Source organism: Pan paniscus, chromosome 7 (genome assembly GCF_029289425.2).
Source record: "Pan paniscus chromosome 7, NHGRI_mPanPan1-v2.0_pri, whole genome shotgun sequence".
NCBI classification, from domain to species: domain Eukaryota; kingdom Metazoa; phylum Chordata; class Mammalia; order Primates; family Hominidae; genus Pan; species Pan paniscus.
The window spans coordinates 161993475-162014296 of record NC_073256.2 but is presented as its reverse complement, the minus strand read 5'-3'; the positions used below and the strand labels follow the sequence as shown (position 1 = coordinate 162014296).

The following is a 20822-nucleotide window of genomic DNA, read 5'->3' as shown; positions in this document are numbered from 1 at the left end:
CAGTTGTTGCCCGGTGGCCATGTTGGGGGTGACAGCAGAGATAAGGATAAGGGTGACCAACGTGGACAGAAAAAAAAACAGCCACAAATTCAACTTCCAGGCACATGTGTACCTTGATGACCCCCTCCAGCCCGAGCCCAGCCCAGTGGGGTGGCTGGGTGGCAGGGTAGGGAACACGTAAGAGGCGCGAGTGCCTGGGGACTCCCAGCCTCCCTGAAGCAGGCCTCTGTCCAACTTCAACCCCAGAAGCACTGAGCTCTCAGTAAAGGGAGAGGAAAGGCCTAGAGAGGCCATCATCTCTCTCAGCTCACAACTGGAATCCCAAAGCATTTGCACAAAGGACCAGGACCCCAGACGGCAGCCAAATGCAGCCAAACTGAGCAGGGCAATGGAGGCCTGACATCCAGCCCCGGGGCCCACAGATGATCAGCCAATTATGGAGCAAGTGCAGGGAAAACCGCGTGGGGCACTGCAGAAAGCAGGGGAGACTTGAGGTGTGCCCAGAAGCAAGGCAGACCCAGCAGGAAACCAGTAACCAGTGCTTTTGTGAAGGCCTCCACCAGGGTCCCAGCAAAGGCCCTGCCTACCTAAAGAGACTGCAGGGCAGCCTGTGTCTCACCCAGAGCTACTTCATCATAGGCTGAAGTAGTCCGCAGCCAGTCGCCCGTAGATGTCCGTGGTCCAGAGCACGTGGGCACGGCCCGAGGCTAGAAGCAGCTGGTGCAACTCAGCTTCTACGCGGGCAAACTTCTCCTCATTGATGGAGGCCTCCAGCAGGACAGAGGCAGGCGGCGGCCAGGGCAAGCCCTCGTAGCAGTCCACAGGGAAGGGGTGCACCACAGTGCGCAGCTCAGCCTGTGCCACTGAGTCCTGCAGCAGCTCCTTGAGGCCCGCCATGGACAGTGGGTTGCCATAGAGGCCAAGGTACCGGAGACTGGCGCACCGAGTCAGGATGGGTAGTGTGGCCAACAGCTGGGTGTCTGCGAGCTGACACTCAGTCAGCTCCAGATGCAACAGTGTGGCTGCTGATGCCTGCAACAGACCCTGGAAGGGTGCCAGCTGGCTGCCAGACAGGTCGTTACCACTCAGGTCCAACTTCTTGAGGTGGGCAGCATGTGGGCTCCGTGCCAGGAAGCGTAGGTCCTCAGGCAGCAGAGCACAGAAGGCCAACTCCAGGCTCTCCAGGGGGCTCTGCAGGGTGCTACAGGGGACACAGGGGTCACAGACAGGCAGAGCCGGGGAGGGTCCCTACAGAAGGGAGGGGCAGGGCAGTGGTGGGGCCCACTCACCTGAGCAGCTGGTCCAGCCTCCCTGAAAGGAGAGAGGAGCCCATGCTGAGCTCACGCAGACAGGTGAAGCGGCCCATCTGGGCAAGGAAGTAGCGGAAGTTGTCCTCGCCATCCACGGAGGGCTGCCTTGAATCCCCATGCACATAGTGGAGCCGCAGGCTGGCCAGGTGCTGGAAGCGGGCCACGTGTGGGATGATTACAGACAGGCCGCGCAGGCCCAGATTGTTGAAGCGCAGGTCCACGCGGCGCAGGCAGCCTGCATCCAGAAGCTGCAGCAGGGCCACAGTGTTACGCATGGGCAGGTCCTCAGCTCGCAGGTCCCGGCAGCAGAGCCGCAGCGGGCTGCCCACGCTGCTTCGGAGGGCCTCCCGCAGGAAGGCATAGGAGGCCCGGTTTACCCGCAGGTCCACGCGCACCTCCACGGGGATGGGGGCTGGCCCAGGCTCTGCGGCCCCACCCTGCTGCTGGGCAATGCATGTGCGAGCTACGGCAGCAGTACAGTCCCACATGCTCATGGTGCCAGGATCCTGTTCCACACCATCATCCAAGAGGCCCGTCATGTCCAGCACCCGCAGCGCATGCTTCCTGGGAGTAGGAATGGTCTGAGGAAGGGGTCGAGGGGCAGAGCCCATACCCCCTCCCAGCCACCTTGGGACAGGAGCAACGCGCCTGCTCCTGCATGAGCTCTTGCTAACTTTATGACCCAAGCCTCCTCAGGGGACCCACTTACACACCCCTGGCCTGACGACCCTTCAGATAAGTCCATACCTGCAGAGGGGCTGTGTGCTGGCCCCAGGCTCTGAGGTGTGGAGCCGGGCAGTCAGCCCCAGGATAACAGCCTGCATGCTCTCAGTGCTAGGCCGCTCCTGCAGGAGGGCACGGCTGCAGTGGGCACACTCCTGTAGCAGCTGCTGGAAACTGAGCAGCGGGAAGGGCCACGTGTGTACCAACTCGCGCAGTACCACTGTCTTCTTGTCCATGAAGGCCACCTTGAACAGCAGGGGGAAGAGTTCGCGTGGCAGCAGGGGCAGGGCCTGGCAGGCAGCTGGCTGGCACTGCAGCACCTGCCGTGTGCTCAAGAACACAAGCGTGTGCATGGTGCTGGGCCGGGCAGACGGCCACCTGCAGGAGAGGGACTTCAGCAGGGAGGAGAGACCCTAGGCCACTACCAAGCCACACACAAGTGGTAGGAAGGCCCAGCATAGTGCCTGAAACAAAGTCAGCAGTTAGCAGTGGCCATGGCACAGAGAAGCACCTATTAGATGCCTAGCGCTGGGCTGGGTGCAGTGAACTGGCAGACAAAGTCACAACTCAGCCCCAGCCCTCCAGACGCACAGGATGTCTTTAGAGAAACTAAGCGTCAAGCAGTGTGGCATCGTCAACAACTCGCTTGCTTGGGTATGCTTTTGACAGATGCCTGTTGCCTTGCAGGGCCCCCCATGGGTACTTCAGGCCTCTCAAATTACAAAGCTGCTTCACAAAACCTTCTTCGAAACCTGAATAAAGCCCAGGCCTCTCCCCACCAACCTTCATCAGCATTAGTATTGACGGGACACTCCAAGGAGTCAAGCAGCCAAATCACCTTTCCCTCCCCTCTCCTCACAGACGCTCTCCAGGGCTACACTTGGACTCCACAAAACAACAAAGAGCTGGAAGCACAGAAGCAGCTTCATAAGCAACAAGGCAGGTTGAAAAGACCGAGACCCAGGAACACTGAGTCCGGATGATGTAGCCTATGAAATACAAGCTCCCGCAAAAGCTACTATTCTCCAGAGCGTCACCAAGCACGGAGACCCCGAAAGAAAGCAACCCTCACCTTTGTTTGGCCCTTACCACTGGCCTAAACCTCTCCCTCTTCCCTGGAGAGCCACTGTGGAAAGACCAAGTCTTAAGTATGTGGCATTCGGAAGGTGCAAGGCTACAGACTGCTCAGACAAGGCAAAGAAAGCTGCCTCAGCAGCACCCAAGCTGCAGAGATGCACAAACACTCCCAAGGCCACAAGGTACCTGTGACACAGGGTGCCAGCCCTGCTGCTGCCTGTAGCATCCTCAAAACTAAATCGCAGCCATCTCCCTGTGACAGATCAGAAAATGAAGGCCTCGGCCTGGCCCAAGGTCACAGCCTGAGTGACAAGCCAGGGAAGGGGGCTGGGGAAGACACTCTGGCCCCAAGGCCCTTCTTTTTGTCGACTTTTCCACATACAAGTAAGTCCTTAAGGCACCGGTTCCTGAAAAGTCTCAGACACCAACCCTCCGCCTAGTTCTGCCGGTGGACAGATCTCAACGATCATACTCGCTCTGACAGGACAGACCAACCGAGCACTTGTCACGGGAGGGCACCAAAGCAGACGGCCTGGCCACCAAGGGAGGCAGGCACCTCCGTGCGACGCCCCCTCCCCTCCCGCCGGCCGCAGGGAACGCGACGGTCCTCGGTCGCCTGCGTTTCGCGAAGACGCCCCCGCCCGGCTCCTGCGGGCCTCGAGCCGCGGGAGGCGCTGGGCCCTCCGCTTTTTCGCCTCCCGAGCGGGGCCTGCTCCTCCAGGTCGGGTGCGTCTCCCACCAGGGCCTGACGCCGCTCCGACCGGCCCGGGGACTCCCAGTCCTTCCCGGCCCGCGGTGGCACCTCCCAGGCTCCCGGCCTCGGCCCCGGGCTCCCAAATGCAGCCACTGCCTCCCTCAGCCAGGCCGCCCCGAGCGATCGGCGCCCCGCCCCTTGAGGCCAGGCAGGGCCAGGGGCGTGCGCCGCCCCGCTCAGACCCCCGCCTCGCCGCCCGCGCTCACCGGTCCCGCAACCGCAGCCACCGCCTCCAGCCCCGCCTAGACCGTCCGCCGCTCCCCGCCCGGCGCCGCGGCGCCCCGCGATGACGTTGACGCCTCCCATTGGCTGCTTGTCCGAGGCCCGACGGACAGGCTGCCCAGGGGCGGTGGCCCCGCCCCCGGCCCGCCGCGCATCCGCATTGGCTGTCGGCCCCAGCGACGGCTGCGCGGGAGATTCGCTGGACGACCGCAGGCGCGGAGGCCGGGCGGGCGCGCGTGCCATGGAGCGGCTGCGGGACGTGCGGGAGCGGCTGCAGGCGTGGGAGCGCGCGTTCCGACGGCAGCGCGGGCGGCGACCGAGCCAGGTGCGGGCTGCCCAGGAGCCGAGGGGCTGAGGGCGCGGCCGGCGGCTGACGCGTTCCCTTTACAGGACGACGTGGAGTCGGCGCCGGAGGAGACCCGCGGTGAGCGCGCGGCGGGGCGGCGGGGCGGCGGGGCGGCGGGGGCGAGAAGACACCGGGTCGGCAGGGGCCCAGGCCCCACCCTGACCCCGCCTCCCGCTCGCCCACGCAGCGCTCTACCGGGAGTACCGCACTCTGAAGCGTACCACGGGCCAGGCCGGCGGCGGGCCCCGCAGCTCCGAGTCGCTCCCCGCGGCGGCCGAAGAGGTACCCAGGTCCCGCCACCCCAGCCTCCTCCCACTTTCCTGTTTGGCGGAGTAGCGGGAGCCACGGAGTCGCGGCCAGGCCTCCGTGGGGCGCAGAACTTGGGAGGGGGACTGGGCAAAGTGAAGAAGGGCCGGGCCTCGCTCCAGGTGCGGGAGGGGTGGCTGGGAGCGCTTCTGCCGCTACAACAGCCTTTCTCTGGCCTGTGCCTCTATTGTCTCCTGCAGGCGCCAGAGCCCCGCTGCTGGGGGCCCCATCTGAATCGGGCTGCGACCAAGAGTCCACAGCCTACGCCAGGGCGGAGCTGCCAGGGCTCGGTGCCGGACTACGGGCAGCGGCTCAAGGCCAATCTGAAAGGCACCCTGCAGGTGAGGAGTGGGCAGGCAGTGAGTCCACGCTAGGTCCACAGCTGCTTCCGGTCCGGGTCACCCTCCTGTCATTTTTTCCACACAGACAGGCACGGGCCCCTGTGCCAACCAGGGCACGAGTCTTCAGGGAGCTTCTCGGGGCCTTCGCCCTTGACTCCCTTTCTAGTCCAGCCTTGTGCTAATTAGCCTGCCCTACAATTGAGCGTGAGGACTCAGGTAGGTTTTAGAGTCTACAGTAGCTCAGGGGCCTGAGTTCCTCCTGCTGTTCTGTTGTTCCCCTCCCAGGCCGGACCAGCCCTGGGCCGCAGACCCTGGCCTCTAGGAAGAGCCTCATCCAAGGCGTCCACCCCAAAGCCCCCAGGTACAGGGCCTGTCCCCTCCTTTGCAGAAAAAGTCAGTGATGAGCCTCCACAGCTCCCTGAGCCCCAGCCAAGGCCAGGCCGGCTCCAGCATCTGCAGGCATCCCTGAGCCAGCGGCTGGGCTCCCTAGATCCTGGCTGGTTACAGCGATGTCACAGTGAGGTCCCAGATTTTCTGGGGGCCCCCAAAGCCTGCAGGCCTGATCTAGGCTCAGAGGAATCACAACTTCTGATCCCTGGTGAGTCGGCTGTCCTTGGTCCTGGTGCTGGCTCCCAGGGCCCAGAGGCTTCAGCCCTCCAAGAAGTCAGCATCCGTGCAGGGAGCCCCCAGCCCAGCAGCAGTGGAGGCGAGAAGCGGAGATGGAACGAGGAGCCCTGGGAGAGCCCCGCACAGGTCCAGCAGGAGAGCAGCCAAGCTGGACCCCCATCAGAGGGGGCTGGGGCTGTAGCAGTTGAGGAAGACCCTCCAGGGGAACCTGTACAGGCACAGCCACCTCAGCCCTGCAGCAGCCCATCGAACCCCAGGTACCACGGACTCAGCCCCTCCAGTCAAGCTAGGGCTGGGAAGGCTGAGGGCACAGCCCCCCTGCACATCTTCCCTCGGCTGGCCCGCCATGACAGGGGCAATTACGTACGGCTCAACATGAAGCGGAAACACTACGTGCGGGGCCAGGCACTCCGTAGCAGGCTCCTCCGCAAGCAGGTAAGACAGCGACGGGCCAGGACAGGCATTCCCTTTCCCTCCCCTCAGCCCTCCCGTATTTCCCGCCCAGTGACCCTCCTATGTGGGCACCCCCCAGGCATGGAAGCAGAAGTGGCGGAAGAAAGGGGAGTGTTTTGGGGGTGGTGGTGCCACAGTCACAACCAAGGAGTCTTGTTTCCTGAACGAGCAGTTCGATCACTGGGCAGCCCAGTGTCCCTTGCCAGGTGAGACATCTGCCCTGGAGGGTGGGTCCGGCCAACACTGTGGAGAGGGCGCAGTGCTCTTTTGGGGGACACTTATGTTCCAAGCAACAGGCCTTCCAGGTACCCCTGGTCCAGGCCCTACCCTTGCTCCCCCGAAGGAGGGTGGCAGGGACGAGGATGGCTTTCGCTCTTTTCTGCTTTGGAAAAAGTAGCCCAGAGGAAGGGCACTGCCTGCTGCCAACCCCCTTTGGGGGAAGGAGAGGTTGTGGCCAGTGGTTGTCTTGCCCGACCTGGAGCTCCCATTCCACCCTCTCCTGCCTGCCCCAGCAAGTGAGAAAGACACAGACCCTGTTGGGCCTGAGCCACTGGTTCCTTCACCACAACCTGTATCTGAGGTGCCCAGCCTGGACCCCACCGTGCTGCCACTCTACTCCCTGGGGCCCTCAGGGCAGCTGGCAGGTGAGCAGTCAGCTTCTGGCCCAGAGCCTTCACTGAGGGGTTGGGGTGAGTCAAGTCATGGTGATCAACATCTGTGTCTGCAGAGACGCCGGCTGAGGTGTTCCAGGCCCTGGAGCAGCTGGGGCACCAAGCCTTTCGCCCTGGGCAGGAGCGTGCAGTCATGCGGATCCTGTCTGGTGAGCGTGGCTGCCAGGGCTGAGGCTGGGCTCAGGCCAGGCTGCAGAACCCTGCTGCTGACTCCCGCCCCATCCAGGCATCTCCACGCTGCTGGTGCTGCCTACAGGTGCCGGCAAGTCCCTGTGCTACCAGCTCCCAGCGCTGCTCTACAGCCGGCGCAGCCCCTGCCTCACGTTGGTCGTCTCTCCCCTGCTGTCACTCATGGATGACCAGGTGTGCACACAGGGCCCTGGGCACACGTACACAGCCAAGAACCAGCACTTGTGACTCCCAAGGGCAACTGCTGCTTGTCCCCTAACCACTCCCTCCCCTGGGAGCTTCAGGGTGTCTGTGGCCTCAGTCCCAGTCTTGGCAGCAGGTCAAAGGCAGCCCAGCTCCACAGGCACCACAGCCACCCCTACGGGAAATGTGCTGGGAAAGGAGCCATCCCTACTTCAGTCTGTCTGCTCTGGGGCTCCTGGGCCAAGGCCCACAGGTGGCTCTAAACCCTTGACCCTAGGACCCAGGACCTGGTTCTCCTCTCCCCTGAGGGACTAGGATGGACATGGCAGCAGCTCTGGGATGACTTGGGGAAGGGCCAGGGCTGGGCTGGCGTATGACGGCCATCGCTCCTGCATTTGCAGGTGTCTGGCCTGCCACCGTGTCTCAAGGCGGCCTGCATACACTCGGGCATGACCAGGAAGCAACGGGAATCTGTCCTGCAGAAGGTGGGGGCCTCATGGGCCTAGGGGTGAGGGAGGCAGCGGGCGGGCACCTGGGCTGTGCCTCTGATCTTGCTGCCTTCAGATTCGGGCAGCCCAGGTACACGTGCTGATGCTGACACCTGAGGCGCTGGTGGGGGCGGGAGGCCTCCCTCCAGCCGCACAGCTGCCTCCAGTTGCTTTTGCCTGCATTGATGAGGCCCACTGCCTCTCCCAGTGGTCCCACAACTTCCGGCCCTGCTACCTGCGCGTCTGCAAGGTGAGCCATATGTGAACGGGGGTGGGCGGCCAGGGCCGGGATGGGCTGGCCGGCCTCTCACCACTGCCGCCTCTGGTGCAGGTGCTTCGGGAGCGCATGGGCGTGCACTGCTTCCTGGGCCTCACAGCTACAGCCACACGCCGCACTGCCAGTGACGTGGCACAGCACCTGGCTGTGGCTGAAGAGCCTGACCTCCATGGGCCAGCCCCAGTTCCCACCAACCTGCACCTTTCCGTGTCCATGGACAGGGACACAGACCAGGTGGGTGTGTGTGCTCTGGGGACCCTGCAGGGCCCTGGCTGCTGACTGCCCACGCCGACCCCTCCTCACTCCCCACACCAACTCCTCCTCACTCCTCCCACCGACTCCTCCTCACTCTCCACTGCCCACGCCGACTCCTCCTCACTCTCCACTGCCCACGCCGACCCCTCCTCACTCCCCACTACCCACGCCGACCCCTCCTCACTCCCCACTGCACACGCCGACCCCTCCTCACTCCCCACTGCCCACACTGACTCCTCCTCACTCCCCACTGCCCACGCCGACCCCTCCTCACTCCCCACTGCCCACGCCGACCCCTCCTCTCTCCCCACTGCCCACACTGACCCCTCCTCACTCCTCACTCTCCACTGCCCACACCGACCCCTCCTCACTCCCCACTGCCCACGCCGACCCCTCCTCACTCCCCACTGCCCACGCCGACCCCTCCTCACTCCCCACACCGACTCCTCCTCACTCCTCACACCGACTCCTCCTCACTCTCCACTGCCCACGCCAACCCCTCCTCTCTCCCCACTGCCCACGCCGACCCCTCCTCACTCCCCACTGCACACGCCGACCCCTCCTCACTCCCCACACCGACTCCTCCTCACTCCTCACACCGACTCCTCCTCACTCTCCACTGCCCACGCCGACCCCTCCTCTCTCCCCACTGCCCACACTGACCCCTCCTCACTCCCCACTACCCACGCCGACCCCTCCTCACTCCCCACTGCCCACACTGACCCCTCCTCCTCACTCCCCACTACCCACACCGACCCCTCCTCCCTCCCCACTACCCACGCCGACCCCTCCTCCCTCCCCACTACCCACGCCGACCCCTCCTCACTCCCCACTACCCACACCGACCCCTCCTCCCTCCCCACTACCCACGCTGACTCCTCCTCACTCCCCACTGCCCACGCCGACTCCTCCTCACTCCCCACTACCCACGCCGACCCCTCCTCACTCCCCACTGCCCATGCCGACCCCTCCTCCCTCCCCACTGCCCACGCTGACCCCTGCTCACTCCTCACTCCCCACTGCCCACGCTGACCCCTCCTCACTCCCCACTGCCCACGCCGACCGCTCCTCATCAGGCACTGTTGACGCTGCTGCAAGGCAAACGTTTTCGAAACCTGGATTCCATTATCATTTACTGCAACCGGCGCGAGGACACAGAGCGGATCGCTGCGCTCCTCCGAACCTGCCTGCACGCAGACTGGGTTCCAGGGTCTGGAGGTGCGGCATGGACAGAGCTGGTGTCCCCATGGACCCACCTTGGGCACACATGGTCCCATCCCACTGACCATCTGCCTGTCTTCCCCAAAGGTCGTGCCCCCAAAACCACGGCCGAGGCCTACCACGCGGGCATGTGCAGCCAGGAACGGCGGCGGGTACAGCGAGCCTTCATGCAGGGCCAGTTGCGGGTGGTGGTGGCCACGATGGCCTTTGGGATGGGGCTGGACCGGCCAGATGTGCGGGCTGTGCTGCATCTGGGGCTGCCCCCAAGCTTCGAGAGCTACGTGCAGGCCGTGGGCCGGGCCGGGCGTGACGGGCAGCCTGCCCACTGCCACCTCTTCCTGCGGCCCCAGGTTGGCACCCCCCCCCCACACTGCCAGTGCTCAAGCCCCCAGTGGTCCACCCCACCCTCATGAAAGTTGCCCTGCAGGGCGAAGACCTGCGAGAGCTGCGCAGACATGTGCACGCCGACAGCACGGACTTCCTGGCTGTGAAGAGGCTGGTACAGCGTGTGTTCCCAGCCTGCACCTGCACCTGCACCAGGCCGCCCTCGGAGCAGGAAGGGGCCGTGGGTGGGGAGAGGCCTGTGCCCAAGTACCCCCCTCAAGAGGCTGAGCAGCTTGGCCACCAAGCAGCCCCAGGACCCAGAAGGGTCTGCATGGGCCATGAGCGGGCACTCCCAATACAGCTTACCGTACAGGCTTTGGACATGCCGGAGGAGGGTGAGGAACCTGGGGTAAGCCACAGGGGTGTGGAGGGGCTGTCCCCGCGTCCCCTGAGCCCTGCTCTGCCCCCAGCCATCGAGACTTTGCTGTGCTACCTGGAGCTGCACCCACACCACTGGCTGGAGCTGCTGGCGACCACCTATACCCATTGCCGTCTTAACTGCCCTGGGGGCCCTGCCCAGCTCCAGGCCCTGGCCCACAGGTAAGCACGCCCTGCCGAGTTGGAGACAAGGTTGGAGAATCAGGGCTGTTGGCCACATGTCCCTTTTTCCCTGGGCACAGGTGTCCCCCTTTGGCTGTGTGCTTGGCCCAGCGGCTGCCTGAGGACCCAGGGCAAGGCAGCAGCTCCGTGAAGTTTGACATGGTCAAGCTGGTGGACTCCATGGGCTGGGAGCTGGCCTCTGTGCGGCGGGCTCTCTGCCAGCTGCAGTGGGACCACGAGCCCAGGACAGGTGCGCCTCTCCCCACCCCACACCGCCCTGGACGCTGCCTGCCTGCATCTGACATGCTTTCCGGCAGGTGTGCGGCGTGGGACAGGGGTGCTTGTGGAGTTCAGTGAGCTGGCCTTCCACCTTCGCAGCCCGGGGGACCTGACCGCTGAGGAGAAGGACCAGATATGTGACTTCCTCTATGGCCGTGTGCAGGCCCGGGAGCGCCAGGCCCTGGCCCGTCTGCGCAGAACCTTCCAGGCCTTTCACAGGTTGGGAGGAGGCGGGCAGGGCCTGGGACCATCCACCCTCCCGCAGTGATCAGCTCTGACAGGCTCCTCCCCACAGCGTAGCCTTCCCCAGCTGCGGGCCCTGCCTGGAGCAGCAGGATGAGGAGCGCAGCACCAGGCTCAAGGACCTGCTCGGCCGCTACTTTGAGGAAGAGGAAGGGCAGGAGCCGGGAGGCATGGAGGACGCACAGGGCCCCGAGCCAGGGCAGGCCAGAGTGAGTGCAGTAAGGCCAGGCAGCTCATCGGGTTGCAGGTTCCCTGGGCTGCATGGGGCTTGCTGCGTGGATGCAGTGCCACGGGAGCTCAGAGGAAGCCTGATGTGCCTGTCCACACAGCTCCAGGATTGGGAGGACCAGGTCCGCTGCGACATCCGCCAGTTCCTGTCCCTGAGGCCAGAGGAGAAGTTCTCCAGCAGGGCTGTGGCCCGCATCTTCCACGGCATCGGTGAGGCCTGGGAGGCCCCACCCGCTGCAGGCTGGGGCTGGGGGCTGGGGCAGGTGAGGCCTGGGAGGCTCCACCCGCTGCGGGCTGGGGCTGGGGCTCACGGCTGTGTCTTGGCTCCACCGTAGGAAGCCCCTGCTACCCGGCCCAGGTGTACGGGCAGGACCGACGCTTCTGGAGAAAATACCTGCACCTGAGCTTCCATGCCCTGGTGGGCCTGGCCACGGAAGAGCTCCTGCGGGTGGCCCGCTGACTGCACTGCGTTGGGGGATGTCGGGTAGAGCTGGGGTTGTCAGAGGCTAGGGCAGTGACTGAGGACCTGGGCAAAACCTGCCACAGGGTGTGGGAACGAGGAGGCTCCAAAATGCAGAATAAAAAATGCTCACTTTGTTTTTATGGGCCCTCTTGGCCAATGAGGCAGCCCCCACAAGCTGGGGACAAGCACATCACATATTCCAGGCACAGAGACATCTGGGCCACAGGCACATGTGGCTTTATTGACCACTCCAGCCACTCAGCTCAGAGAAAGGTGCTGGGTGCTAGGTCCAGGTACAGAACGGGCAAGGCAGAGAGGATGAGCAGGAGCAAGAAGCAGGGATGTGGCCCCAACCCATCAGCCAGGCCTCCGGCCAGCGTGCCCAGCAGCAGCTTCCCCAGCAGCTCCAGCGTGGCCAGAAGGCTGTAGTGTGTGGCCTGAGGGGGGTGGGGGTCACGGTCAAAGTCAGGCCCACACAGCCCCAGCCCCGTGGTCTCTCTTGTGTCCCTGCTGCATCTACTCACCTGCAGGGCCCTGGGGGCCAGCTGGCTGCAGCGCATCATCCCAGTGAAGGTGACTGTGGTGACCAGGCCTCCCAAGAAGTGCTGCAGACATAGGCTCAGCAAGGCTGACCCTGGGAGGGCAGAAGTCAGCAGTGCCCCAGGCTCCTGGCCCCTCTCTTCCTCCTCAAGGCCAGCCCCTCACCTCTCAAGATTGTGCCAGCGTCCATGCTGGCCCCCAGGGTGTCCAGGTGGAAGACCAAGGCAGTCTGGCAGGCTAGGCCCCCGAGGCGGAAGCGCAGCACCGACCTCAACAGAGGCAGCAGTTTCCTGGGGTGGGGGTGGGAAATGGGTCAGTATAGTGGATTGGGGGCAGCTCGGGTACAAGTGGGTGGGCAGGGTACACTGGGGAGGGCTCACCAGTGCTTGGCCAGCAAGGTCCCACCCAGGGAGGAGCCAGCGATGGAGCAGACCACAGCACCCACACCATTCCACAGTCCCAACTCGGGAGCAGAAACGCCGTGGTCCAGCAGGAGAAGAGGAAACAGGCTGCTGGCACCCTGCTCACCTTGGGTGGTGGGGGGGGCATGAGCACGGGAGGTTCCATATCTGCCCCCAACTCCCTTCTCCCCACCTGGGCCCTCAGTCCTGCCCTGCTCTCCTCAGTGTTCCAGAGCTGCAGTTACTAGGGGAGAAGTGGGGCAGCCCGAGAGCGCGCTCAGGATGGGGCTAGAGCTGGGGGCGGACAAGACGCAAGGCCCAGCTGCAGAGCCCCGGATGTCAGTGCCAAATCTTGCAGGTCATACCCCAGAAAGAACGTGGCCCTGTAATGGGTTGCAAGCCCCTGGGGACACACCTGGAGCTGTCCCGGAAGCCCCAACTCTGCTGTTGCCTGGCTCGAGGCCTCACTCACCCAGCTTGTAGGTGAGCACAAAGCCTGCCGTCCACACGGTCCCCGGCACGGCTAGCACGTCCCGCAGAAGGTGCGCGGTGTGGGGACGCTGCTCGGAAGGGGGCTGCTGTGGGAGCCGCCGCAGGGCTGGTGCAGCCCAGGCCAGGGCCGCGGCCAGCCAGTAGGTGGCAGCCAGGAGCAGAAAGAGTTGCGGCCACGAGAAGGTGGGCAGCAGCGCCAGCAGCGCGCCCCCAGCTAGCGCGGCCCCCAGCTTGTACGCGACCACCTGCACGGTGTTGCCCGGCCCCAGCTCGGCCGGCTCCAGCAGCTGCACAGCCAGCGCGTCCAGGGCCACATCCTGCATGGCGGCACCCAGGTTCAACAGCAGCAGCAACCCCGCCACAGCGGCGGGCAGCCCGGCCTGGCCAGCTCCAGGAGGGGGCAGCCCGGCAAGCAGCCCACACACCAGGCCCAGGCCCGCCGTGCTGCGCGTCACCCAGGCCCTCGCCAAGCCCTGCGCGTCCACCAGCGGGGCCCAAGCCAGCTTGAGCAGCCACGGAGCGTACAGAACCTTGGCCAGCCCCACGCGCGTCAGCGAGAGGCCGCCGGCACGCAGCAGCACGGGCAGGAGGCCGGACTGGAGCCCGTAGGGCAGGCCCTGCACCAGGTAGAGGCCGGCCAGCGGCAGCAACTTCCCGCGCATGGCGGCTCAGGCCGACTGCGAGGCTGGGAGGTCGGGTTCCAGGTGGGGTCCCGCAAGGCGAGGTCCCCTCCGCGTGGGGTCAGAGGCCACACCCCGGCATGGCTTTGGTTCTGGGACCGGGCAGAGTCAGCGTCGTACAGGCTAGGGTCTGGACACGTGCTCTCGGGCTTTAGGAGCATCAACACCCCAGAAGAACCGAAGTCGGGTCCAAACGGGGGCGAGCGGTCCGCACACCAGCGGCCGGCGGCCGGCGGCTCCCGGCATGCTCTGCGCGGCCGCAGGGAAGGGGGCGGGGCCACTGCCTCCCGGGGCTCCCACCATGCTCTGCGATACCGCCGGTGAGGGGAGCGGGGCCACTGCGTCCCGCGGCTCCCAGCATGCTCTGCGAGGCCGCAGGTAAAGAGGGCGGGGCCGCTGCCTCCCGGGGCCCTCGGCCCGCGCCCAGCACTGCCGGCCGGGCCGGACTCTCAGCAGTTTCTCGGCCCCCTGGAGCCACAGAGCGGAGCACGGACCACACGGCGTCGCTGGAGCCCCGCGGCCACCGGCTCCAGGGCCGGAAGGTCGCGCGGGCCACAGAGACCGCAACGGGCCAGAGCGTCAGCTCGCGGGCGCCCCCGGTGGCCAGTCCGGGCTCGGGCCCGCGGCCCCCCGCCCCGCCACGTGCGCGCTCCCACCGATGTCCTGCGCGGGTGAGAGGCCCAGAGGGGGAAGCTACAGAGCTGGGCCGGCCTCGAATGTAAGGATCGGCCTGCGCCCACGGCCAGCCCTGGCCCCTCTCAGTAGTTTCGGATCCGCTCCAGGCGTGCTTCCTCCCTGGTGTCAGCCGAAGCGTGGTTGCTGCAGTGCCCAGCGCCCGCTTCTCCAGCCGCCCGCATGAAGGCGTCCGTTTCTTAAGGGTTCCGCCGTCTACCACTGGATACTTCCGGTGCCGGACCCCAACCTTGCTGTGTCTGTGGCTTCAGCCCCTCCGTAAGGCGGTGACAGAGCCATGGAAGTTAGGAGGGAAGTGTGAAAGGTCAGGACCCAGCTTAGCTCAGAAGGACACCGCCAGCCACTGCCCGTGACGCCCTTCGGTGTCCGGTGACAAGGCTAGGAGCACCCTGCCTGATTCGAGCCCGCCCTGCCAAGGGAGGGGCCCACCTGCTGTGTCTCCTGCCCAGAGCTGTGCCCTCTGGGGCTCCCGAAGCCCAGATGAGGCTGTGAAGTGTGTGTGGCCTGTGGTTAAGAACCATCTCCAGAGCGAAAAAAACCAGGTGCCCTTGGCCAGTCCTATCTCCCAAGTTTGTGAGTCTCTAAAGCCAGCCCCGTCCTTGGCGGACTTCAGGGCACTGGACCCAACGCATTTTTCGGGCTGCCGAGGCCTCTGAGGGGGTTTCTTGTCAGCTCAGCAGGTTTTTGGGTTGCAGGTTTCCACGTCTATCAAATGGGGACTATCCTGCCTACTTCAGAAGAGCATCTGTGCAGATTGAGTGACCCCCAGCAGTGTCTGCGTGTAGTAGGTGCTCAGCCATGCTCCCCAGGCCAGGACACAGCACTGCCCACTCCCGCTTAGCCCAGCCCCTGCCTCCTCCAGCCCCAGCCCTCCCCTGGGACGCTCCCTTATCCTCTCCCTCTGCCTCCCACTCCACCCAGCCGAAGGACTGCACCACACAATGACACCAAAGACAGTGGCCCCACCCCTGCTTCCTTGGGTAAGAGAACCAAGACTTCCTTCCTGAGCTGTCAGTCACCCTGACCAGCCAGCACCATGCTGGTTTAGTATTTCCCCCTGCCCCAGGGAAGACATGGACCTCACAGAAAAGGGAGTCAGGAAGGAGACAGTTCACTGTGCCTTCCTCAGGAAAGGCTGTGTTTCTTCGGGTGGCCACCTGGGCCCCTGGCTCCCTAGATTCTTGGGGGCTTCCACAAAGGGGTGTGGGGCCTGCGCTTTCCTCACACTCTGGACCCTCTCAACCCATTTCTGTGTGATGCTGACGGGCTCTGCCCCACAACCAGAGGCCAGGGGGAAGACCCAGCCCATGGTGGGCGCCGGGTCTTCAGGAGGAAGAGGTGGGTGGTGGCCGTGGAAGGTCCCTTCTCTGAAGGGACTCGGGCCTGCAAGAAGGGTAGGCAGGTGGGAGCGGGCCACGCAGCTGCCAACGCTTCCTCCCTGGAGTCAGACTGCCACACAGCTTTATTAGGGACCTGCAGAGAGGCAGGGGCCCAGCCCCCCCCCCCCCCCCCCCGCCAGGCATCAAGAGCAAGTACGGTGGGCTCCAGAGCCTCCCAGGGCTCCTGAGCACACAGTCCAGGGCGACCCAGCCTGGCCCCAGCTGGGGTGCTCAGGAGTACTCGAGGGTGAACTTGGCATGGAACCTGCTCAGCTTCTCCAGCAGCAGCCGCAGTTTCTCCAAGGGGGGCAGAATGGTCATCCTGAAAGGAGTTGACAGTGAGTGAAGGGCCAGGGTGGCGGGACAGGCAGTGAGGGCCAGGCCTCACCGGAAGTGGTAGGTGCCTTCCCGCTGCCCAAAGCCGCTCCCTGGCACCACGCAGATGCCGGTCTCCTCCAGGAGGCGCAGGCAGAAGAACATATCGGGGGCCAGGCCCAGCTCCTGTGGACGGAGAGCCGTCAGAGAGGGATGCCCGGCCCCCACTGCCCACCCCGCAGGCCCCGCCCCCGCCTGACCTGAGCGCGCTCCACCGCCCGCGGGGGCAGCTGCACGCGCGGGAAGGAGTACATGGCGCCCTGCACTGGGTTGCAGCTGATGCCAGGAGCCTCATTGAAGACCTGCTCGGTGAGCTTGGCCTTGGCCGCCAGCTCTGCCAGCACTGCCTGCTTCTCCTGTGGCCGCGGAGGGAGGGCCCATCAGGGCACGGCACTCGGCATCCCCCACCCCTGATTAGGTCACCTGGACCCCCTCCTGCCCCCAACTCACAGCCTGGAACTGCGCAAAGGAGGGGTCGGTGGGTGCGGGCGGGCTGACCACCAGGTCCAGCAGGGCCTGTCCTGGCACCGGCGGGCACAGCCGCACACTCATCAGCTTCAGCATCTGCTGCTGCACTGCGGCGTCCATGTTCACCACCTCCACATAGCCGCCGCGGAACCCGCACCTGCGCACGTCCAGGTCAGGTGCGGAGGAGGGGGTGGCCCGTCGGGCGAGGAGGGCCAGGCCATGGCCCGCGAGCCCCCACCCGCCTCGTACGCACGCACTCGCCCATGTAGCCCTTGGAGGTGGAGTGGAAGGAGGCAAGCTCCTGCTGCCCGGCGTAGGGCGGCCCCATCTCCATGAGCACCTTCTTGAATGAGTGGAACTGCGAGCCCGCGGCGTACACGTTGTCCTGGTACACCTGGAAGGGCGCAAGGCGTCACGGGGGCGGACTGTTGCCCGGCTTCCCGCTCCCCCGCGCCGCGCACCTCGTCCGCCAGCAGAAAGAGCCGCTCTTCGAAGGCGAAGCGGATCACGGCCTCGATGCACTCGCGGGTCTGCACCTGCCCTGGGGTGCCGGGGAGGCAGCAGGGCTGGGTGAGCCAAGGGGGCGCACTGCCCTCCGCTGGGCAGCCGGGGGCCAGCGGACCCGGCACTGCCTGGGCCAGGGCGCACGTGGGTGCGGGAGGAGTGGGGCGGGGCAGCGGGGAACGCACCGTGGGCGCGGAGGGAGTGGGGCGGGGCGGCGGGGAACGCACCGTGGGCGCGGGGGGAGTGGGGCGGTGCGGCGGGGAACGCACCGTGGGCGCGGGAGGGAGTGGGGCGGTGCGGCGGGGAACGCACCGTGGGTGCAGGGGGAGTGGGGCGGGGCGGCGGGGAACGCACCGGTGGGGTTGCCGGGGTTGATGACACAGAGCGCACGAGGGCGGCAGTGGTCACGCGCCTGGCACAGTGCACGGTGAAGCTCGGCCACGTCCAGCGCCCAGGCACGCTCCTCGTCCAGGTAGTAATCCACCTGCACTGCGCCCAGCTCTGCCAGCGTGGCCGAGTAGAGTGGGTACTGGGGGATAGGGATGAGCACACCCGTGCGCGTGTGGCCCTCGCCGGCCACCAGCAGCTTCAGCACCGTCTGCGGAAAGGAAGGAGAAGGCAGGGTTGGCGAGGCCTGGGGCCGCACCTGTCCCCCACCCTGGGCGCCCCCTCTGCAGTGTCAGGAATGTCTTGCTGCCCATGCCAGCCTACCACGATGGCATCGCTGGCCCCTGTGGACAGGAAGACGTTGTTGGGGTCCGCAGGGATGCCTCCGTCACGCCTCTCAATGTACCGCGCCACGTCCTCCCGAATCAGCTGGATGCCGGAGCTGACGCTGTAGGCTCCTGGACTCGGGCAGGACAGGATGGGAAGTACAGGTGAAGTTCTCCTCAGCCCTCCCAAGGGACTTCCCTCCTCCAGTGGCAGGGCGGCCCTCTGCTTCCTTCTGGCCCTGGCTCTCACCCAGACTGTGGCCCCCACACGCCTGCAGGATGCGCTCCGCCCTTTTCTTGGCATCGTCAGGGAAGTTGGGGCTGCTCAGAAGATCAGGGTTAACACAGAGGGCCAAGACCTGGGAAGACGGAGTGCTGAGGCCAGGGCACATGGGCTGGGGGTGGGGGGTGCGCCAGGCAGTGCAGGAGCCTCACCTGGCGCAGGAAGGTGATGGGCCTCTGCCCCATAGCCTGTGCGTCCCCGATGTTGGCACGGATGACCTCGGTGAAAGGCTTCTTCACACCCTGGGAGGGGAGGGGAGCAGGCAGGGAGATTGTGCCCTACCTAACCCCTCAGCCCTTGTCCCATGTGCCAGTGGGGCTGGGGCTGACTCGGCCACCCCATTGTGACCTGGAGGGCAGCGAGGGGCCCTGGGCCATACCTGGCGCAGCTCCTGCTCCAGCTCCAAGGCTCGCTGCACTATGGGGCCACGCACTGCGTACTCCACTCTCCGCACACGCGGGTTCATGCCGTCCAGCGTCAGCACCTTCGCCCTCAGTCCGTTCCTCACCGCCTGGCTCCGGTCACCTGTGCTCGAGGCCATGACTCTACCCAGACCAGGCAGGAAGGCAGCTCAGGAGGTGGCAGGACCAGAAGTGGGAATGGGGACAGCTGGGTCTGGCTTAGTGGGCCAGGGCTGGGAGGGGGCAGCCGTAGCAGAGGGAACTCCAGGCAAGAGAGCACCCTCTTCACCGCAGCTGGCCTCACTGGGAGGGACAGAAAGGGCTGAAGGAGCTGGGGACAGTTGGGCCCCGCCCCACCCGTCTGGGAACAGCTCTGCCCCAGGGAGGCAGAGGCAGTGGGTGAGGTGGCAGGCGGGGCTTGGGGCAAGGCCCAGTGCCTGCCCAGTGTCCCCACGAAGGGAGAGCAGGAGACCCACATGGGGGGTAGGTACAGACGTCAGTCCGGACAGCTCTGAGGGACTAGACATGGGGGGAGGGGGAGAGGGCTGAGCACCTGGGGTGCTCAGGAGGTGAAGGGGTGCCCAGCAGCCCTGAGGGGCTGGCAGAGCTGGCAAGGAGGGACTCCCGAGGCGAGACTGGAGCCTGGGCTGCTGGGATTTACCCCAGCAGGGCTTGGCCGAGGCCTGGCCCTCGTGGCACCCGCATCTTTGCTTGGGCCAGCGGACCTGTCTCCTAGTAACTGAGCCAGGCCTCAGGAATCCAGGGGGTGCTGGGGGGAGGGGAGGGGTGTTCAGGCTCTGGGTTCCATCTGGACCCTCCAGAGCTGGCAGCTATGGCCCAGAGGCTGCAAGAGCTCTGTAGCTGGACCTTGGTCCCTGATGAGCACTGCGAGGGGCTGGGGGAGGGGGCTGGAGCCAGGCAGTCCAGCTCTGAGCCCTGGGACAGCTCACACCGTGGCTGCTGTCATGCCCTTTCACCAGGCACCAGCTGGGGGTTGCCCTTGGGACACACCCGAGGCTAGGGGTGACCTGAGCTCTCCAGCCCTCTTGTTCCCGATTGGAGGAGAGAGTAGGAAACGAGCTGGGATAGGCCGTCAGAGCCCCACCTCCACAGGCCTGCTGAGCTGAAAGGCCAGGCTCCACACTGGCCCATCCCAGCGTCGGGCACCGAAACCTGAACCACAGGGGTCAGGGAGCCGGCCTTCTGAGCAGGGCTGTGGGCAACCAGCCAGGCCCAAGTCGGACCTTGGCTCCTCTGATCCTGCTGGCTGGGAGAAAAGCCATTGGGAGCCCTGGACAGCCGGCCCCCAGGCCTCTCACCGTGCACGTCTCTGTTCTGCTGCCACAACAGCCTCCCCGTGCGCAGGCCTGCCCCTCTGGCCCCCAGGCCGGGGCACAGGTTAACATGGGCCTGGCCCCAGGCAGAGCCAGCCCCTGCCCGCCCCCTGGCAAGGGAGTCCAAGTGGCAGCCCTGGTGGCAGGTGGACCTTGGGCAGCTGCCCCACCCCCCACACTAAATTTAACCAGCAGCCAGCCCTGGCCCGCCCACAGCCCTGTGAGGACACCCTTCCAACCAGGGATGCTAGGGGAAGGGCAGGCCCAAAGGACACTGGGCTGACGGGCCCGTGCTGAGCCAGGAGGGAGAACAGCCCAAACCCACACCACCCAGCACTGGTGGCCACACAAAGCCGCCCACCATGAACAGACGAACCAGCGGTGCCCTCAGCCCTCCTGCTTGAGGCCCCTAAGGGGCCCCCTCACCCTGACACATTGTGCCCAGCCAGCTCAGAGCCAGAGTGGCCAACTGCGTGTCCCCTATGCCAGCCCAGGCGGAAGCTGGCAGCCAGGCCCCAGGATTAAGGCTGCATGCCAGGAACTGGGGACCCACAACCCCCCCAGGGAGCTTCTGACACAGCCTTGTGCTTGTTTTGCCCCTCTGGCTCTGACACAAGAGTCTTGTGGAAAACACCACCTCCCTTTCCAAGCCATGGTCCCTGGGACCCCCACCTTCTGCCCCTCAGCACAGACACCCTAGGCCCTGGCCCCCATGGAGGCTCCTTCAAAGCACCTGGCTCCTCTCAGGAAAGCAAAGGGTTACGGAGGAGGCTCCAGGAGGCTGAGCACGGGAGGGAGTGGGTGAGGCCCAGGCTTCCAGCCCAGTGGCTGTGAGCCTCACTCCCACACAGCCAGGGCTGCCACATGCCCCAGCACGCACCTACAGGCTTTCGTGCTCACAGGCACGGGTGGCACCCCAGCCAAACGGCACAACCCACTCCCCACCGTGGGACAGCAACCCAGCTGAGACACACAACAC

The 20822-nt window shown here is 65.5% G+C and overlaps 4 protein-coding genes across 31 annotated transcripts; 1 reads left to right on the top strand and 3 right to left on the bottom strand.

Moving 5' to 3' along the window:
- Positions 1-94: 94 nt before the first annotated feature.
- LRRC14 (leucine rich repeat containing 14) lies at positions 95-2386 on the bottom strand. The gene is made up of 3 exons (XM_055116155.2): positions 2058-2386; positions 1290-1874; positions 95-1201 (listed from the first exon to the last, which is right to left on the bottom strand). The coding sequence occupies exons 1-3, from the start codon at positions 2384-2386 to the stop codon at positions 634-636; spliced, it is 1482 nt and encodes a 493-aa protein (XP_054972130.2). The 3' UTR covers positions 95-633.
- Positions 2387-2455: 69 nt separating this feature from the next.
- RECQL4 (RecQ like helicase 4) lies at positions 2456-11720 on the top strand. 24 transcript variants are annotated; one of them, XM_055116106.2, is made up of 22 exons: positions 2456-3494; positions 3595-3836; positions 4477-4510; positions 4620-4714; positions 4939-5079; positions 5365-6141; positions 6239-6365; positions 6672-6803; positions 6887-6979; positions 7057-7193; positions 7604-7687; positions 7767-7940; positions 8022-8201; positions 9299-9440; positions 9531-9793; positions 9871-10162; positions 10238-10367; positions 10448-10617; positions 10685-10865; positions 10942-11098; positions 11219-11327; positions 11453-11720. In XM_055116106.2, exons 1-22 carry the CDS (start codon positions 3266-3268, stop codon positions 11575-11577), a joined length of 4014 nt encoding a protein of 1337 aa, XP_054972081.1. In that variant the 5' UTR covers positions 2456-3265; the 3' UTR covers positions 11578-11720. The 24 variants fall into 24 exon arrangements, 17 of the variants coding, with proteins under 17 accessions (XP_054972081.1, XP_063463084.1, XP_063463085.1 ...); XM_063607014.1 differs by having other exon boundaries at positions 10942-11327; XM_063607015.1 differs by having other exon boundaries at positions 9871-10367.
- Positions 11721-11794: 74 nt separating this feature from the next.
- Positions 11795-14002, bottom strand: MFSD3 (major facilitator superfamily domain containing 3). 4 transcript variants are annotated; one of them, XM_055116156.2, is made up of 5 exons: positions 12994-14002; positions 12501-12648; positions 12286-12410; positions 12105-12214; positions 11795-12017 (listed from the first exon to the last, which is right to left on the bottom strand). In XM_055116156.2, exons 1-5 carry the CDS (start codon positions 13673-13675, stop codon positions 11844-11846), a joined length of 1239 nt encoding a protein of 412 aa, XP_054972131.2. In that variant the 5' UTR covers positions 13676-14002; the 3' UTR covers positions 11795-11843. The 4 variants fall into 4 exon arrangements, with proteins under 4 accessions (XP_054972131.2, XP_054972132.1, XP_063463103.1 ...); XM_055116157.2 differs by having other exon boundaries at positions 12501-12640; XM_063607033.1 differs by having other exon boundaries at positions 12501-12583.
- A 1230-nt stretch (positions 14003-15232) lies between these two features.
- GPT (glutamic--pyruvic transaminase) lies at positions 15233-19886 on the bottom strand. Of its 2 annotated transcripts, XM_063607030.1 has the most exons (12): positions 19829-19886; positions 18488-18653; positions 18261-18350; positions 18076-18184; positions 17824-17957; positions 17467-17710; positions 17070-17149; positions 16866-17002; positions 16591-16765; positions 16341-16496; positions 16154-16266; positions 15233-16087 (listed from the first exon to the last, which is right to left on the bottom strand). In XM_063607030.1, exons 2-12 carry the CDS (start codon positions 18647-18649, stop codon positions 15997-15999), a joined length of 1491 nt encoding a protein of 496 aa, XP_063463100.1. In that variant the 5' UTR covers positions 18650-18653; positions 19829-19886; the 3' UTR covers positions 15233-15996. The 2 variants fall into 2 exon arrangements, with proteins under 2 accessions (XP_063463100.1, XP_063463101.1); XM_063607031.1 differs by lacking the exons at positions 16341-16496; positions 19829-19886 and having other exon boundaries at positions 18488-19822.
- Positions 19887-20822: the final 936 nt, after the last annotated feature.

What these genes read in the sequence shown, in the direction of transcription:
- LRRC14 (XM_055116155.2), bottom strand. Translation starts at nt 2,386, where the DNA reads ATGCACACGCTTGTGTTCTTGAGCACACGGCAGGTGCTGCAGTGCCAG. An exon ending in AGCACACAGCCCCTCTGCAG is followed by an intron (nt 1,875 to 2,057) that starts GTATGGACTTAT and finishes TCCTACTCCCAG; the next exon opens with GAAGCATGCGCTGCGGGTGC. An exon ending in AGGCTGGACCAGCTGCTCAG is followed by an intron (nt 1,202 to 1,289) that starts GTGAGTGGGCCC and finishes TGTCCCCTGTAG; the next exon opens with CACCCTGCAGAGCCCCCTGG.
- RECQL4 (XM_063607013.1), top strand. Translation starts at nt 3,266, where the DNA reads ATGCACAAACACTCCCAAGGCCACAAGGTACCTGTGACACAGGGTGCC. An exon ending in CTGGGTTCCAGGGTCTGGAG is followed by an intron (nt 9,441 to 9,530) that starts GTGCGGCATGGA and finishes TCTTCCCCAAAG; the next exon opens with GTCGTGCCCCCAAAACCACG. An exon ending in CCGCATCTTCCACGGCATCG is followed by an intron (nt 11,328 to 11,452) that starts GTGAGGCCTGGG and finishes GCTCCACCGTAG; the next exon opens with GAAGCCCCTGCTACCCGGCC.
- MFSD3 (XM_063607032.1), bottom strand. Translation starts at nt 13,675, where the DNA reads ATGCGCGGGAAGTTGCTGCCGCTGGCCGGCCTCTACCTGGTGCAGGGC. An exon ending in TGTGCTCACCTACAAGCTGG is followed by an intron (nt 12,649 to 12,993) that starts GTGAGTGAGGCC and finishes CCACCACCCAAG; the next exon opens with GTGAGCAGGGTGCCAGCAGC. An exon ending in CGCTGGCACAATCTTGAGAG is followed by an intron (nt 12,215 to 12,285) that starts GTGAGGGGCTGG and finishes CTGCCCTCCCAG; the next exon opens with GGTCAGCCTTGCTGAGCCTA.
- GPT (XM_063607030.1), bottom strand. Translation starts at nt 18,649, where the DNA reads ATGGCCTCGAGCACAGGTGACCGGAGCCAGGCGGTGAGGAACGGACTG. An exon ending in CCATCACCTTCCTGCGCCAG is followed by an intron (nt 18,185 to 18,260) that starts GTGAGGCTCCTG and finishes CCGTCTTCCCAG; the next exon opens with GTCTTGGCCCTCTGTGTTAA. An exon ending in CCTTTGCGCAGTTCCAGGCT is followed by an intron (nt 16,497 to 16,590) that starts GTGAGTTGGGGG and finishes CCGCGGCCACAG; the next exon opens with GAGAAGCAGGCAGTGCTGGC.